A 19,397-nucleotide genomic window follows, 5' to 3' on the forward strand; every position below is an offset into this window, starting at 1 on the left:
AAAAACTCTCAAAACTCAACAAGAAAATAACAACCATATTTTTTAAATGGGCAAAAATCTGAACATTCACTAAAGAAGATATAAAGAGGACAAATTAGCACATGAACAAATGTTCTGAATCATTCACTATAAACAGCATACAAATTAAAATCACAAAAATTAAGATCACTAAACTCCTATTGGAATGGCAAAAATTAAAAACAAAAAAAGAGAAATAACAAGTGCTGGCAAAAAAAAAAAAAAATACTTGTATATTCTTTGTGAGTGCCAGCTACTACAGGTGTGTTGGAAAGTAATTTCACAGTTCTTTATAACACTAAATGTACAACATGGCTTAACTATCCCATTCCCAGGTATTTATCCAAGAGAAGGGAAAACTGATGTTTACCTAAAATTTCATAATTAAATGTTTATGGCAACTTTATTTATAGTCACCCCAAACTAGAACAACCCACAGATCCATCAACAGGTAAATGGAAACTGTGGTTCATACGTACAACCGAACACTACTACACAGCAATAAAGATGAATGAACTATTTGTATTAAAGGTTACCAGAATATGCCACCCCAAAATATGCCTCTGTTAATCACTCTTTGGTCAGTCTCATTTATAGGGCCTCATCAAAGAACCAAAGATAAGTAAAGGAAAAAGACTATTATTTCCTCCAACAATATATGTAACACAGGTAAGTTTCAAATACATAAGTAAAAGAAACCAGACTGAAAATACTACATACCGGGTGATTCCAATTATATGACAGTCAGAAAAAGCTAAAACTATAGGGACAGAGGATCAATGGTTACCAGACATTAGGGGTGCACTAGCAAGTTTTCTGGAGTGATGGAACTGTCTGTATCTTAATTCCAACAGTGGTAGTAACATAACTCTTCATTTGTCCAAACTCTTCAAAAGGTGAATTTTACTGTACATCAATGAAAAAAAAGTTTCTTTAAGAAAGGTAAATTTAAATAGGGTTTACATTTTGCCAGGCCACCACAACAGAGGGGAAGAGACAGAGAGGAACTAGAATTATGTCCCCCCCAAAAAAGTGATTTTAATGATGAAACCATGGAGTCTTAAGACAGGGAAAGAGAAAAGCAAGAGGAGTGAGACAATGGAACAGTATTAGAATCAATAGATTGGGGACGCCTGGGTGTCTAAGCAGTTGAGCGTCTGCCTTCAGCCCAGGGCATGATCCCGGAGTCCTGGGATCGAGTCCCACATCAAGTCCCTGCATGGAGCCTGCTTCTCCCTCTGCCTGTGTCTCTCTGCCTGCCTTTCTCTCTCTCTCTCTCTCTCTCTCTCTCTCTCTCTCATGAATAAATAAATAAAATCTGAAAAAAAAAAAAAAAAAAGGAATCAATAGATTGTAAGTCCTAATAAGCTAGAGACAGAGAAGGTGGTAAAAGGGTTCAAAGCAAGTTTCCTCCAGATGTGTCACCTTGAACTGAAGGCAACTGAGACTCTGTAGCTCAAGAGAAGCTTTTGCCTTCATCTAAACTACCTAGAAGAACCTAAATTGAGGGTTTTTCCCAGACTTAGAATTATTACTAGAGATAAATTCTGTGTGACCCATCTGTATGGCAGATTACCAAAACACCTAATTAGCAAACATCTGTTCTTATTCTTACTGCCTTATGAATTGCCCTCCTCCCTTTGGAGGCCCTGGGCCCCTATCCCATTCCTTAGCTCAGGATGGCATATATAACTCCTTTCACCTTTCTGTCTTTGAACCCCTCATGTATGTGAGGTTCTCACATATATACAAAATTTAATTTTCTCCTGTTAATTTGTCTCATGTTAATTTAATTCTTAGACCAGTTGGAAGTATCTTTAAAGGCAGAGAAAAAATTTTCCTCTCCAATAGTCGTGATGGAGAGCAAGACACTTCAGTAAATAATCCACTGAAAGTTTGTATAAGTAAATTGACATAGGCCATAAAAACCATAGGCTTCTGCTACTAGATTACAGGATAAATATCTCCTTTTCATGCTAACACAGATTATAATCAGTAAGAAAAATTACCTTGTCAAAAATGTGACTAAAAACTAAAGATGTCAAAGAGTGACAATAGGATGGGGACCAGAGTAGAAAGAGGGAGGGAGGGAGATGGGAGAGAAGGAAATCTTATAAACTATAACTTCAAAATTTCCACTTTTGGGGGGGCTTGGCTGACTCAGATCGTGGAGCATGATATTCTTGATCTCAGAGTAAAAAGTTCAAGTCCCACATTGAGGGTAGGGATCATGAAATAAAAATCAATTAATTAATTAATTTTTCATTTCTGGCCTAAATGAAGAAAGAAGGACTAGATTTATTCTCCTGCCTGAAACAAACAAACCTGCACAGAATACAGGAAACAATAATTTTTAAAGATACTTAGTCTCAAGCAACATAGAACAGTGATCCTTGAGAGGCAGAAAACGAACAAGGTGAGCTCTATGACTATTCAGCTTATGCTTCCAGAGAGTTTCCAAGTTCAGGTGCAGGGAAGGGGGAATGTAGGTAGAGGTGGACAGATTTCCTGAGTTGAGGCAAAACTAAGAATCCAAAAACCCAAGGTAGCTAGAGTTCACAGGATAGAGTATCAGAGAGCAGAAAACTGATGCAGAGAAGAACTCCAAAGATTTGTAGGGGATCTCACTCCAGAATTCAGGAGAGTTCTGATTAGCAAATGTATATGAAGAAATCTCTTGAGGCCAGTGAAAGAACTATCTGAAATGATTACTGGAAACATTATCTGGTACACAGGTCTGGGAATATAGTGCCTAGACCTAAAAACCAGAGAGGAGAATCTCATATTCCATGGGCATTAGGCACAGTATTGTTGTACGACAAAGAATTTGGCTAGTTTTTGCTCCTGGTTCCTGAGAGGTGGCCTCTAAAGCGCTGGAATTTCCTGAGCTACAGGAGTATCTTTGTTATTCAGCAGTGGCTCCCTTGATAGTCTATGTTAATTTAGACCCTCACAGTGGGTCTCTAGATAGTTTATGCCAACAAGATGACTCAGGGTGGGGTGTGGCCATGACAAAAAGTTCAACCATCTGACTAGAGGTTGGGGCTTAGGGGCACATGGTATCAGGGGGGCTGCAGACTGAATTCAATCACATGGTCAGTGACTCAATCAATTATGCCTAGGTAAGGAAACTCCAATAAAAACTGGGGACACAAAAGGTCAGGTGCTTACTCTGTGCATATTATGTATCAATGTATCAGCTGGGTGACAAGTCCCAGAGGACACAGAAGCTTCTTATGTGGGACCCTTCTAGACCTTGTAGTATGTGTTCTTTTCTTTTTACTGGCTCTAATTTGTAATTCCTTTACTATAATAAAACTGTAATCATAAGTATAATACACTTTGCTCAGTTCCATGAATCATTCTAGTGAATTACCAAAACTGAGATGGCAGTGGGAATGCCAACATTTGTATCCAGTTAGTCAGAAGTATGGGTAGCCTGGGAATCCCTAAACTTGAAACTGGTGTCTGAAGTAACAACAGTATTGTAAAAAATGTGCCTTTAATCTGTGAACTTTAGCCTAACTTCAAATAGGGCCAAAAGTCATTTCAGGTACTCAGAAGGGTCTTGCCTTAGTATTGGGGAATAATTAGTATTATAGTAAACCAGACTTTGGTTCCACCTTACAAATCTTGAAAGCAAGACTTGAAAGGACCAAACTATTTTTAGGTAAATTAACTACCTTACTTGCAACACAACTCAAAAATATTTATAGGAATAGAAAACTATCCAGCACCAAGCAAGGAAAAATCATAATATTTGGCATTCAATAAAAAATTTAAAAATACCAAGCATGCAAAGAAGCAGGAAAATACAACTCAAAGTAAAGGGGTAGTTAAACTGAATTAGAACTGATAGAGATGTTATAATTATCAAACAATTACATTATAATAATTACTATGACCATATTCCAGATGTTCAAAATATTAAGTATAGGCATACAGAATACAGAAAAAGACCTAAGCCAGACTTCTAGAGATGAAAATTACAATGAGTAAGATCAATCCCCTTTTCCCTTAAAAAGATGGAACTGGCAGCTTTAACAATGCAAAATAAAAGATTACTGAACTTGAAGACAATAAACAATAAAAACCATCCAAAATGAAACATAAAGAGGAAAAAAAAAAAAAGACTGAAAAAGAATTAAAAAAGCATTAGTGAGCTGTGAAACAATTTCAAGCAGCCTAATATTGTCTGTAACATTAGAGTCATTGAAGGAGAGGAGGAGGTAGACAGAAAGTTATTTGATAAAAACTATAAACTTGGGCAGCCCCGGTGGCTCAGTGGTTTAGCGCCACCTTCAGCCCAGGGCCTGATCCTGGAGACCCAGGATCGAGTTCCACGTCGGGCTCCATGCTTGTCCCTCTGCCTGTGTCTCTGCCTCTCTCTCCCTCTCTCTCCCTCTCTCTGTCTCAAATGAATAAATAAATAAAATCTTAAAAAAACAAAACTATAAACTCACAAAACTAAGAAGCTCAACGAACCCCAAACACAAGAAACATATACCAAAAAACCATATGAAGGCACATAATCATATTGCTCAAAACCAGTAATAAGAAGATAAAGTGGGCAGCCTGGGTGGCTCAGCAGTTAAGCGCCACCTTCGGCCCAGGGTGTGATCCTGGAGACCTGGGATCAAGTCCCACGTCAGGCTTCCTGCATGGAGCCTGCTTCTCTGTGTCTCTGCCTCTTTCTCTGTGTGTCTCTCATGAATAAATAAATAAAATATTAAAAAAAAATAAAGCAACCAGAGAAGGAAAAAACATTATGTAGAGAGGAACAAAGAGGGAAAATAGACTCCTTGTCTGAAACAATGCAAACCAAAAGATAGCAGAAGGATTATTATTCATCCTTCAAATACTCAAAGAATAAAATTGCCAACCTAGAATTCTATATCCAGCAAAAATATCTTTCAAACATGAAGGCAAAATAAAGATATTGTTAGAAATACAGGTGTCAAAAGAGCTTCTCACCAGCAGACCCACAGGACAAGAAATGTTACAGGAAATCTTTCAGGCAGAAGGAAAAGGACACCAGATAGAGATACAGGTTTACACAAAGGAATGAAGATCCCTGGAAATGGCAACTATGTAGGTAAAGCTACATGAGTTTTTATTATTTAAATATCTTTAAAACATAATTGAAACTATTAACTACAACTGCATGACAGAGTTAAGGAAATAAATCCAGTCCCCAGAAAGCAACTAAAAAGCTGGGTAAGCAGTTTTTAAAAAACAATCATTACAATGCTCTGGATTAGACCAAAGGCATACAACACCCTGAGACAGGTTTATTCATGAAAGCTGTTCAACTCCAAGCAAGGCCAGTCGAGCTGAGCCTGTGAGAGCTGAGCCTGTGATCATGCTTGGGGCTGCCCCCTAGCCCACTCAGGTAGTTTAAGGTAGTTTGTAAAAATAATAATCTCTGCTACTGGAAGGATCTGACTTGATTTGGAGTGGTAGTGGTAATCTCAGCAGCTCATGAAGACAGAAAGCTTGGTTGGCTCAAGGTTGCTACTCGCTGGCCTGTTTGGGGTAAGTGAGGAGCAGGCAGGCTAGTCAGAGATTTAACAAAGGCTCTGGGAGGGGACACAGCCCTGAAAAGCTTCACAAACTCTCCACACACCCAGGAGTGACCTTAGTCTGTGCACACGTACAGCAAAGACCTTAGTGGGCCCAAGCCAACCAATATCCTTGGTCAACAGAGTTAGAGCCTGTGCATGTGCAAAGGCACATGGGAGCCCAATGCAAAGGAAAATAATAAAGTTTGAATTCCAATCTATACACAAATCCATCAAAAAGGATGAAAACCTTTGTCACCTAGGGTATTTTAATAAATCTCTGAGCAATCTCAGGCTAAGCAATAAGCTATATAGACAAAGGGGACACCAATATGATGGGAAGCTTAAAATTAAAACAAGACAGAATGCTTGGTGCTTGATTACGTCTAGTCCTCACAATAATCCTGCAAGGACATTTAATAAGTGTATAATCAAGGGCTGAAATCCTATACTATTTCATTCCAAAGCTCCATATACTTTCCAAAGAATATGTATGTTATTCTTTTCCTACAGTATAAATCTGCACCTGGCTATTAACAAAAAATGAAATCCTTCTCTTCCTTTTCCTGTACAAACCCGAGTAAGAAAAAAGAAAATAAAAATCCCCAACTTACTGCAAGAAGATTCATGATGGTATGCCCTGTCTCTCCAAACAATGGCTTCCGAAATCTGACACTGAAGAGTGGGCATGGATAAACTATGGAAATGAGAAATAACAAGACTAAGTTTGACAGCTTAACATTTTGGTAAAAGAGATATCATGATTCATAAAGTTTTCAAAATATAACTCTAACAGCTGTTTTAAAGCATATGAAATTTAGGGCTCAAAAGCTTTTGGCATAGTAGCATCAAAGACAAATTCTGAATCTTCTACAAACCATACCAGAGTAAGTCTTTTGATGACCAGAATAAGCCTTTTGATGCAACTGTCTCAAAAATGAACTACAAAGTCTTAGGAAGCACTCTTCTTCAAACTGGATTAATATGATCCAGGGAACAAATATCTCCTAATTCTTCTGTGTTTACTCTTACACACCTTCCTACCAGGATTATCCTCCTTAGAATAGGCAACCTATTAGCTGGCTTATTCCTCAAACTTTATGGGGTGAGACAACCTATTAGCTGGCTTATTCCTCAAATTTTATGGGGTGAACTGCCTATACAGGACAGAAAGATATACATGTTGTTTCCTCTGCAAACAGTTCCTTCCTTTCCCTACTTAATTTAACTGACTCATATGCCTCTCTCACAATTCAGTCCAGAAGCAAATTGGTCCAAAAGATGTTTCTTATCCAACTCCTTCACTTTGGTGAAGTCAGAGTCCGTCTTGGAACTCCAAAAGAACTTTGTTAGCTTTGAACATGTGCTTTAGGGGATCCCTGGGTGGCGCAGCGGTTTGGCGCCTGCCTTTGGCCCAGGGCGTGATCCTGGAGACCCGGGATCGAGTCCCACATCAGGCTCCCGGTGGGTGCATGGAGCCTGCTTCTCCCTCTGCCTGTGTCTCTGCCTCTCTCTCTCTCTCTGTGACTATCATAAATAAATAAATAAATAAAATTTGAACATGTGCTTTAACACAATATACTACTATAATCATTATTCCTGTATGTCTTCCTTACAGAGGTTTCCAAGAGCCTATAACCATGCCTTAGCTATTTCTGAATTTCCAGGATTTGTTACAAATAGTAGGGCTTTGTTAAATTCTTATTAAATGAATAAATAAGCAAAAGAATGAAGCTGACCTCCTGAAAACACATAATATACTGTTTTATAGTTTATAAAACAGTTTTTCATTATCTCATTTGATCCTCTTAACAATCTTACATAATAATGTAAAACGCAAGTATTATTTTTTCTACTTGCAGAGGAAACTGACAGATTGAGTGACTTGCCCAGAGTTACAGTAAGTCATAGAGTTAAGAACCCTGTTCAAATGGTCTGATTCCTAGACCACAGCAATTCTAAGTGAAGATAGTTTAAAAGAAAGCTTGCATTTAGGCCTTAATGTCTTTAAAATACTCACAACTTAGTTGTATTGCTTCCACCACGGGCAAGGAAGCTCTTCTATTGCTCACTTTATCAACTGAGAGTGATCTCTACAGCACTAGTTTCTAGCATGTTACATTATGTAAAATATAATTTGTCCTAAGTATTTTTCAACAAAATTACCAAAAAATGCTCACTATAGATACTGTAAAAAGATACTTGTTAAATTCCAATATATTTTTTTCTGAAGATGGTTATATATTTATCAGCGAACTACATAAAACCAGTAAGTTTACAAGATAATAAATAATCACTAACTTCCTCACTTGAGATTTTTTAGTCCTTTCCATTAAAGCTAAAATAAGTAAAGACAATGGCCAAATTTAGGTTGGCTATTTCAAAAGACTTCTCCTGGATTGTATCACTGTGGGGAGAGGGTCTGAATATCTCGGGCCGTTAGTCATCAAATCTGGGTCATATGGTGTAGAAGTTATTTTACACTTACGTCGATATTCAGCTCCAAGTCTCAACATTAGTCGGATGGGAAACACTTTAGCCCAAGGAGTTTCCCATTTCTGGATGAGAATCCCAAACAAATAAGGTGGGGTTGGGAGTACTAGGTCTTGCAGTGACTGGTAAGTAGATGTCACATATAAGAATCCACCATGTTCTTTACTGCCAAGGAAACTCTGACTGAAGAAGGAATGTCCCAAGTTGCCCACAACATTTCCTAAAACAAAAAAGTTCATTAATTACTCCCTTAATAAATCACTCACATTTTTAATAATCGTCATTACTTAACATTGGGCCAGACACTGCAGAACACTAATTCCCAAACTTTCACTATGAAAGACGCATTTATAAACAGTATTTACTAAATGAAAATTTGTTTTCCAATCTTATCAGGGCCTCTGGTTAGCATGAAATATTATCACACTGTGGAAGTCTATCTAGCTAAAAGCCCAAAATATTGATGCCTTCCTTAGACTGGACAACTCTACTGTATGAATCACTTTGGAGGTATCAGGATAAGAATCACTGCCTCAAAAGTCATGAAAAAAATGTTACGACCAGGTATCTGCTCTCACAGACCTTACAATCTCACTGGGTGAATACAGTCAGTTCATGAACATAATAAATTAAGACCATACGTAGAGTTATGTATGAGACACTGAGGGAAGAAAACTTATGGAGAAGATAGTATCACAGACAGGATTTATGTTTTGTAATTTTGGGTGGGACAAATATGAAACATAATGCAGGGCTTATTTAAATTCATACTAGTTTTTTTTTCCTTTTAGGTGCAAATGCCCTTGCCTAAGCACTTTCTAATTCAGATATTTTTTAAATGAAACAGTGACAAATCAGCCTTTCATTAAGATGACATTTTCCTCAGTTTGGAATTACAGAAGAACTTCCCAACAGGAGATGTTCCATAGAGGTAGATAGGTTCCCTAGACATGTGTAAGCTTCTTCCAATATCTCTGAAAGAAATAACAGCAAATACAGAAATGCTCATAAGAAAACTTAATGCTTACTTTCCTAGAAAACAAGGCTCTACTCACAGAATAGTTCAATAATGGGTCACAGAATCCAGGAGTGAAGTAAGAAGCTGAGAGCCATGTTCACCTGTACATTATTATTTGCCAAATACATATAGAGACAGTACTCTTCTTACCCCAGGATTAACCAAATCTGGCTGCACATTTTAGCTGCTGGGTCAGATCTATGAAAACAAAATCCCCATATCTAGAAGCAGTATGTATTTTAAGGAAAAAAATCACAGATTGTGGAGTCACAGAGGTATGGTTTGAATACTAGTTCAATCACTATTATGTGATTTGGGGGCAAATTATTTGACTTCTGCAAGCATCAATATTGGTGTAAAGCAGGGGAAATTATAAACTTCAGAACTGTTAAATAAACGATAGAATTTATGCAAAATGCCTAAGAACACATGGCACACAGTGTGTTTTCAAAAAATTGTAACTCTTATTGTTATAATGTACATGTACATATAATGACTAGGCAAATATTATAGGATTTTCTTTGCTTTATCAAAGATTTTAAAGTTTGTATAAATTTTCATCTTTTAACCTGGAGAGAAGAATGGGATGTAAAAGAGATAGAAGACTTTTTTTTTTTTTCATCTACAATGGAGAGTATACAATAGCATTCCTCTGAAGTTCTAACAAGAGCATAATGTTTATGTTTCATAAAACTGCCCTAGTGCTTATATACCTCAAAGGTGAAAACTCTGTCGGCTTGGTACTCAGGCATTCATTCATTATCCCTTTGGGGATTTCCCTATTAGAGATTGGATTATTTATGGATAATCTATTACTGGCTATTTTTCTATAGATATTACCTTTTTGCTTCTACCACCCAACAACCTCTTTCTCTGTCTCAATAACACTCAGATTCTTCCCTATGCACCTTTATATTATATATTATACTGTAAACATCTATGTTCTTAAAAACATTTTTTTAAGGTAAATCTCTATCAATCCTAATAAGTGATTTAGACTGCTATATACCACCTCATTGATAAACACGTAGCATTCCACAGGTGTAGATACTAGCAAAAATAAAACACTGGGTATGAGAATTTAACAAACACAAGCTTTCGTTGAAAACTTAATCTGGGGCTCTTGAACTCGTGAAGTCTGTTATATATTGGTTTATACAGGTTCTTCTCTATGGGAAGATACAATAGAATGAATCTACTGAACTAATATATCCCAAGACTACTACAGAATCCATATATATAAAATAGATACTGATTCTTGCTTCTGAGCTTAAATGACCAAGAATACAAAGCTATTTTGCATGGCATTAATCAGATAATTCTCAGACCAGTGCCACTAGAACTGAACTTTGGAATGAGTGAATGAACGAATGAATGAATGTATTTAAGAGAGAGACAGCGTGCACACAAGCAGTAGGGGCAGAGGGAGAGGGAGAAATAGACTCTCCACTGAGCAGGGAGCCCAAGGCGGGGCTCCATCCCAGGATCCTGGGATCATGACCTGAGCCAAAGGCAGATTCTTAACCAACTGGGCCACCCAGGTACCTCTGGGTTTTTTTATTTTACAGATGAGGAAATTGAAGGTTAGGAGTGGAGGTGAAGTGACTCTCAAAAGACAAGGTAAAATAAGTGGCAAAATAAGATCTAGAGAGCAGATCTTTTAATCTCCTAGTCTTTTAATATACCATACTGTCTTTCATACATATATATATAATAAGTATATTTTATATATAGTAATTTATAATTTTCCATCTTAAATTTGGAATTTTAACTTTGTTTTTCAAAGTGCTTACAGCCATCTTTAAATTCAATTCAAATACAACTTAAATATCTATGTGACAACAGCTTCCTTTTGTTTCAAAACATGTTTATCCTCACAGCTAACTCAAATGGAACAATTTCCAAACAAATGGTTCACTTAAAGAAATATTAATATTCATGATTAACATATAACTTCAAACTATCAAAAGAATTTAGATAGCTGCTTGATGTTCTTTGCAATACAATAAACTGCAGTTAAGCATAAGTACTTCAAAAAACGTCATTTCCTCAGTCCAGAGCATCTGCGAGATTTGCCGTGTAACTTCAAAAAATTCAAGAGGCAGTTTACTGCTTTTTTAGAACATGAGATTTAGAGAAGATACAGCTGAATTCAAACCTGGGTTCAGCCACTAATCAACTACTTGTCTGATTTTTGATTAAGTTACTTAAGCCCTCAGTGCCTCTCAGTTCCCTCATATGTAAAATGGGGACAAGAACAATAGGAATCTCATGGAGTTGTCGAGAAGAAATGAAATAGTGCACATAAAACAATGAGTATGGCCTAACATGCAATGAGTGTTCAATATATAATAGAGGGTTGCCTGGGTTGTGCAGTTGGTTAACCACCCAACTCTTGCTTTTTAAAAAAAAAAAAAAATTTATTTATTTATTCATAGAGACAGAGAGAGAGAGAGAGAGGGAGGGAGAGAGGCAGAGGGAGAAGCAGGCTCCACGCAGGGAGCCCAATGCAGGGAGCCCAATGCGGGACTCAATCCCGGGTCTCCAGGATCACACCCCAGGCTGCAGGTGGCGCCAAACCGCTGTGTCACCGGGGCTGCCTGCAACTCTTGCTTTTGGCACAGGTTGATCTCCGTATTGAGAGACTGAGACCTGCATCAGGCTCCATGCTCATCAGGGAGTCTGCTTAAGATTCTCTCCCTCTGCCCCTCCCCTTTGAATGTGCACACTGGCATGCTCTCTCTTCCAAGTAAGTAAATCTTTTTAAATAAGTAAATAAATACTAGATATTAGCCTTAAATTACCTCTTCATAAATAATTCCATATTTCTTTCTCATTGGTTGAAAAATTACTTTGCAAAAAGCACAATACCATGGCTCCTTTGCTCATAGAAAGATACAAAACTAGTTTACCAAAAAGGTTCATAATTAATTGCAAAAGGAGACCATGATAAAATCCAAACCATGATACAACATCTTTAACTGGAAAAACAATACAAGAAATTACTGATGATGAAGAAAACACCAATGAAGTTCCTCCTTCCCTGGAAACACAGCTGCTAGGAAACATTTTTTCTTACTTTACATATAAAAAAGTGACTTACTTCAGAAATACTAGAGATTATAAGCAGTATAATTTTAATAGCCATGAGAAATAATAGTAAGCTACTAAAATCAGAAACAATTACTGGACATTGATTGATCAATCAAAAATTTACCACATGATATACTGCTAGATACTGGTCCGAAAAAGAGATACACATATTAGCAAAATATCTTCTAAGATACACAAAGCTTGACAGACTCCTAGTCATTCCACAAACATTTGCAGGATACCTATCATGTTTTTATAAATGTCTTATCAATTATTTATATTCTTTGAGAGATTACTATTTTTTTTAAAGATTTTATTTATTTATTCATGAGAGACACAGAGAGAGAGGCAGAAACACAGGCAGAGGGAGAAGCAGGCTTCATTCAGGAAGCCCGATGCAGGACTCAATCCTGGGACTCCTGAATCACGCCCTGGGCTGAAGGCAGATACTCAACCACTGAGCCACCTGGGCTGCCCAAGAGAGACTACTATTTTAAAATCTCTCCCCCCGCCGCATTCTCTAATCCACCTACAATTTTTCTTCTAAATACTTGTGGGGATAGAAAATTGGCAAGAGATGGTGCTTTCAAAATACCTAAGTACATTTTTTTTTCTAAATTAATAGTGAGTATGCACCTATACTCTTAGGCTGAGATAAATCTCTGCGTTTAAAAAAAAAGGTCAAATTCCATTATATTTGAGGCCTATAATTTTATGTGACATTACAAAATTATTAATAAAAATAAAATTCAAAAATGAATGCAATTATCAATAACATATACATTAGTAATATAGTACCTTAAAATTTACTTTGCCTTTTGATAAATCTATATAAGAAATTTAAATTAACCAAAAGGTCATCTGGATTAACCCAAGTGACCGCAATTTAAAGATACAAAGTAAGGAAGATTTTAGCAGAGTAGGTGATAAAGAGAAATAATTTAAAAAAATTTTTCAAAGATAGGAAATCATAGAAACTTCCCAAGTAATCTGAGTGACTCATGGTATTTCTTTCTCAAGTACTAGAGACACTGGGGTCTCAGAAATGCTCTTAGGTTGACCTCAATAGTATTTAATCTTGTTTCCAAGTCCCAATGGGAACAAGAAGTCAGGAATAATAAGCACAGCATTTTTATTAATAGAAGTGTTCTCTCAGGACTCGTTTCCTCCAGATACTTCTCCACAAAATGACAAATTGCTTCAATCCACGTTTTTTGTTTGTTTGTTTGTTTGTTTAATAAACTTCTCCAATGTGCCAGACTATTTGTTCTAAAGGCTGGTACACAGAGTTGAGCCAGACAGATAAATCCTGCCCTCCCAGAGCTTATATTCTAAAGGAGGCAGACAAACATCAGTTAGCAAAGATAGTGACAAATGTTTTGAAGAAAATAAAACAAGAAAGGTAATGTAAAAGATTGATGGAGACAAGGGAGAGAACACTTCTTTAGCTATGAGGGTAAGGAAAAAATCCTTTGAGGTAGAAACATCTGATAATAGATCTGAATGAAGAGAAGATACCAACCAGTTAAGATCTGCAAAGAATAGCATTCCAGGTCTAGGAACAGTAAGTACAAAAGTCAAGAGTTAGAAATGAGTTTGATGGGTTCAAAGGTCACAAAGGCGATCAATGAAGCTAAACTAAGGAGTAGTAAGAGATAAGGTCAAAGAAATCTTCAGAAACTAAATCATATAGAATCTTGTAGGCCAAAGGCATTTGGAGTTTATTCTAATTTGTAGTGAGAAGCCTCCATTGTGCCTTCATACCCATCACTACGCTACACAAAAATGCTCTCAATTTGCAGGGATTAGATTTAGGATAACCAAAGAACAGCTGAGAGAAAATAAACAGGTTTGCAAACATAAAACTGCAAATGACTGAAAGGGAACAAAAAGCATTTTTCTTTTTTTTTTTCAATTTTTATTTATTTATGATAGTCACAGAGAGAGAGAGAAAGAGAGAGAGAGAGGCAGAGACACAGGCAGAGGGAGAAGCAGGCTCCATGCACCGGGAGCCCGATGTAGGACTCGATCCCGGGTCTCCAGGATCGTGCCCTGGGCCAAAGGCAGGCGCCAAACCGCTGTGCCACCCAGGGATCCCCAAAAAGCATTTTTCAAAGGTAAAATGATTTAACACGCAAGGTTAATATTTATATTCTGTGTTTATAATTTTAATGGTCTTCTTGCCTCATTCCAAAGTTAAATCTAAAAGCTGAAAATCAGTAACAATGTAAACCTTGTATGCCCATGTAATTATTAATCAATTCACATTAATATTCCTATTAAATTGATGACTTTTTTGAAGAGAGAATATACCTTAGGATCCAGCACAAAAGGCAAAAATTACCCAAAACAACAGCTCAGAGATACCCAGATTGATTTCAGAGGCTTCAACATCAAAAAGGAGTTCCAAAGGAAGACAATGTTGGGAATGAAAGAGAAGTAATATTCAAAGGGATAATAACCAAGAATTTTCCAAATTAAAGAAAGAAATGTGTTTTCAAATCAAAAGTACACTTTTGGTACTAGACAACAAAAATAAAACTAAATCCACATATATGTTCACATAGATCAACAGAATAGAGAAAGAAACCCATACATAGAATGCAAACTAATATTTAAAAAGTATCAAGGTAATTTGATGGCAAAAGGATAGTCTTTTTAACAAATTGTTCGAACAACTGGATATCCATAAGCGGAAAAAAAAAAAAAAAAAAAGGAACTTTGAGCCTTACCTCTGTAGGGCTCAAGGGCAGCTGCCCCTTAGAGAGGCCATGTTATGTTGGCACAAAAATTATTCTGAGTTAAAAAACTATTAAAACCCAGCAGATTCAGGAATAGCTCTTTTCTTCCCATATAACTGTCTACAAAAATTTTAAATAAAGGATCTGGTCTGGTAAAAGAACTATCACCCATAGATGACTACATTATACCATGAACTAGGTATGGAGGACAAGAAGGAACCCATGCAGGCCCATCTGATCAAAGTTCTCTATGTCACATTGTTTCTGCGTGGCCCAGCAAACATTTGAAACACTTACTCTTTTTCATCTTCCTGTGAATTGCATTCCTTCCCTCTGAAGTCCCAGACCCCCTACCACTCCCTCTGCTTAGTTCAGAATGGCATATATACCTCACCTTGCCTGTCTCTGGAATTTCCATGACTGTATGGATTCCCCATATGTATGAAACTAAATTTGATTTTCTCCTGTTAATCTGTCTCATGTAAAATTGGTTTTTAGTTCAGCTAGAAGAATCTTCAAGAGAACAGGAAATTCTTACTCTCCAACACCCCACTCCCTGTGGAAATATTAACTCAAAATGAATTATATATATCTATATGTAAGAGATACAACTATAAAACTTCCAGAAAAAAATATATTCGGAGAAAATTTTTGTGACTTTGGGTTAAGGTAAAGATTTCTTAGGAAACTAAAGTATAAACTATAAAAGAAAGACTGATAAACTGGACTTCATCAAAATTTAAAACTTAAACTCTTTGAAAGAGTAATAAAATGAAAAGATAAGCCATACACTGGAATATAATATTTGCAAAATGTACTATCTGATAAAGGACTTCTATCCAAAATTTATAAAATACTAAAAACTCATTAAGAAAACTCAATGTTTAAATGGGCAAGAGAAGAGCTATAGATGGTAAATAAGCATATGAAGAGATGCTCAATATCATTAGTCATTAGGGAAATGCAAATTAAAATTATAATGAGATGCTACAACACACTCATTAGAAAAGCAAAAAATATTTTTAAAAGGCACCATCAAGTGGTGGCAAGGATCCAGAATAATTGGAATTTTTCATACATTGCAGGTAAATGTATAAATAAACTGCGATACATACATCCAAACATATGGATGAATCTCAAAAGCATTATGCTAAATGAAATAAAGCCAAATACAAATGTGTGATTGCATTTATAAAACCTTCTGGAAAATACAAAACTATAGGGAAAGAAATTAAAATGATAGTTGCCTGGAGCAGAAGGTAAGGGAAGGAGATTAAATACAAAGGGACATGAGGTAAGGTTTAGAGATGACAGAAATCATTCTGTATGCTGATTCTAGTGATGATGACCTAACTGCATCTGTTCATCTACACTCACTGAACTTTATGCCTGAAAAGGTGAATATAAGTTATATCTCAATAAACCTGATTTAAAAGCTCACAGAGAACTTTAGCAATGGACTTGCAGAGAATTAAGGATAAAAATAAAATCCTAAAAGCAAAAGAGTAAAGACAACTATATTTAAAAAGAAAAAAAAAAAAAACTAGACTGTAGGAGATGCCAAAAGTCAAAGGAGTCAGTATCTTCAAAGTACTTGCTAAGGGGAAGTAAAAGGAAGAAAGTAAGGAATGGGAGAACGAAAGAGGAAAGGGAGGGGGAAAAAATCCCAAAGAGATTAACCTAGAATTTTATAACCAATGAATTATTCAAGAGAGAAGACAAAATAAAAAAATTTCAGACATACAAAGGCTAATGGAGTTTACTAACCACAGAGCTAAGAGAACTAATAACAAGATGAGTTTCAGCAAGAAATGCAAGTCCAAAAGGAAACACAAGATACTAAAACAACAGATATGGAGAAAATATAATGGCAAATTTAGTAATCTTGATTGAATTGAATAATGATAGTGATTTTTGATACTGACACCAAATTGAATTGATGAATATAAATAAAAACATTTTTTCTTTTACAACAAAAGGCAAAACAAACTATAGACAACAAGAGTAAGATTAGTGAAGGTATCAAGTAAAGCATTTTTTTAAAAAGATTTTATTTATTTATTCATGAGAGACACAGAAAGAGAGAGAGACAGAGGCAGAGACACAGGCAGAGGGAGAAGCAGCTCCGTGCAGGGAGCCCGATGCGGCACTCGATCACGGGTCTCCGGGGTCAGGCCCTGGGCCAAAGGCGGCGCTAAACCGCTGAGCCACCGGGGCTGCCCAAGTAAAGCATGTTTTAGGTCTGTGTCATGTTTGGGAGGATAAGAATCCTGTGTTGGAGGCAGAATTCTGTTTGCCTCTTGGTATATACACCGTAATTCCCTCTGCTTGAGCAACAGCAGCATCTATTAATATAATGGGATGTACCCCATGGTTAGGTTACTTATCAATGGAGCTAATTAGTAGGGAGGTTATCAGCATGGGCCTAACATCAGACCTTTAAATCTAGGTCTAGGGGTCAGAGATTCAAAGTGGAAACATACTCCTCCTGATCTGAAAGAAACACCATTGCTGTGAACTATCCATGGAGCCAGGAAGCCACAGAACTGCAGGCAGCCTCTGGGAGCCGGGAGGATCACCCAGCCAATATCTATCAAGAAAAAAGGGATTTGCAAGGACATGAATTCTGCCAACAACCTGAGCTCTGAATGAGAAACCTCACCACAGATGACACCGTGAGGCACTGTGAACAGAAGATTCATCTAAACTGTGCCTGGACTCCTAATCATGGAAATAGGTGTTATTTCAAGCTACTAAGTTTGTTCCTTAGAAATACATCAGTAGAAAATTAATACACACTGAATAACTTAACTCTGTTAGAAAAAGGCCATAATTCAGAATATATGTTAAAAAAATTAAAAGAAAGATACAGAGACATATTTGTCACAGAAGACAAATTATGTACAGCCAATAAATATATGCGCAGCCTCATTAATAATTAGTGAAATGCAAATCATACTGAGATACTATTTTCTATCTACTAGCTTAGCAAAAATTAAAACCGTATCAAATGTTGGCAACTGTTATATGCTGGAGATGGGGGCAGGTGGATATAAACTGATAAACTACTCTGGGCAACAGTCTAACATCATCTGATAAAGTTGAAGATATTCATATCCATATTTAAATGGCAATTTTATTCCTTAAGTGTTCACGTACAAAAATTTTAAAGAACGTGTCCGAATAACAATATATTGGTAAAAAAAAAAGCAAATTATTCATCAGGAAAACTGATAAACTGTGGTAAACGTATATAATAGGTATAAAACTGTAGCTGAAAATGAATGGACTAAAACACTAGAGCTATGAACAAGTGTCAGAAACATGATGGAATGAAAAAAGCAAACCACATAAAATATATACAGTGTGATATCAATTGTATAAAGTTTAAAAGCATACAAAAATAAATGTATAGTAATTCTTAGTGATGCAAAATATTTGTGATAAAATTACAGAGAAAAGCAAGAAAACTAACACAAGATTAAAGTCAGTGGTTATCTAAGGGTTGGGGAAGTTTGGGGAAGATGTAATCAGGATTGGTCATTGATCAGTGCTTCAGTGGGCTGGTCATTTTTACTTCTCAAGTTGGGTATTTTGTTTATGGGTGGTTATTTTGTTGTTAAGCTTTATAACTTGCATAATTATTAAATATATGTATATTTACACACTTTTATATATACCAATTTTTTAAGGATAAGTAAAAAAGTTTAGGAAAGAAGGGCACCTGGGTGGCTCAGTGGTTGAGTGTCTGCCTTTGGCTCAGGTCGTGATCCCTGGGATAGATTCCTGCATCAGGCTCCCCGGAGGGAGCCTGCTTCTTCCTCTATGTCTCTGCTTCTCTGTGTCTCTCATGAATAAATAAATAAAACCTTAAAAAAAAGTTTAGCAAAAAATACTTCTATCTGGGAGGATTATTAGGGAAGAATTCATAGAGAAAGTCATTTTTGAGTAAGACTTAAGACAACTGATAGGATCCAGATAGTCTGGATAGTATGAAACAGTATGGTGGTAGTGAGGCACCATGATCATGGGTAATGAAGTAGGAAATCATCAGAGTGTATATATAAAGAGCCGAGAAATGTTTAGTTTGAGAGACTACTAGTGGAAATGAAACTGGAAAACAGGATCAGATTACATAGAGTACTGAATGTCAGAATACACATTTTATTCTAAAGGCAATACAAAGCCCATAAAGATTTTTGAATAAGAGAGGAAAATAACCAGAGATTAACTCCAGAAAAAATAATCTGGTAGATACAATTCTCGTTTCATTCAAATCCATGTTCTGAATGTTTGTTTGCAAAAAACAAGTACAAAACATAGGAGGAATGGAGGAGAGATGGCAAGAAACAATACATGATCTAGAATCTCCCATGGCACTATAATAATAACCAGAAGGCACCCAAAAACTCTCAGAATGTTGTTACTCACCAAAGGTAACTTTCTCTCTCATTGTGGGAAGCATAAGCAACT

General features: G+C 36.5%; 1 protein-coding gene across 2 annotated transcripts in view; it reads right to left on the reverse strand.

The window, feature by feature from the left end:
• The window catches only part of ZFYVE9 (zinc finger FYVE-type containing 9), a 184,350-nt gene that overhangs the window by 36,343 nt on the left and 128,610 nt on the right, over nt 1-19,397 (reverse strand). For both annotated transcript variants that reach the window (XM_072772097.1, XM_072772096.1), the window contains 2 exons: nt 8,068-8,292; nt 6,194-6,276 (listed from right to left, as the gene is read on the reverse strand). In XM_072772097.1, coding sequence (XP_072628198.1) covers nt 6,194-6,276; nt 8,068-8,292 — 308 coding nt within the window. The remainder of the gene's footprint in view (nt 1-6,193; nt 6,277-8,067; nt 8,293-19,397) is intronic.

Source organism: Canis lupus, chromosome 13 (assembly GCF_048164855.1).
Source record: "Canis lupus baileyi chromosome 13, mCanLup2.hap1, whole genome shotgun sequence".
Classification (NCBI taxonomy): domain Eukaryota; kingdom Metazoa; phylum Chordata; class Mammalia; order Carnivora; family Canidae; genus Canis; species Canis lupus.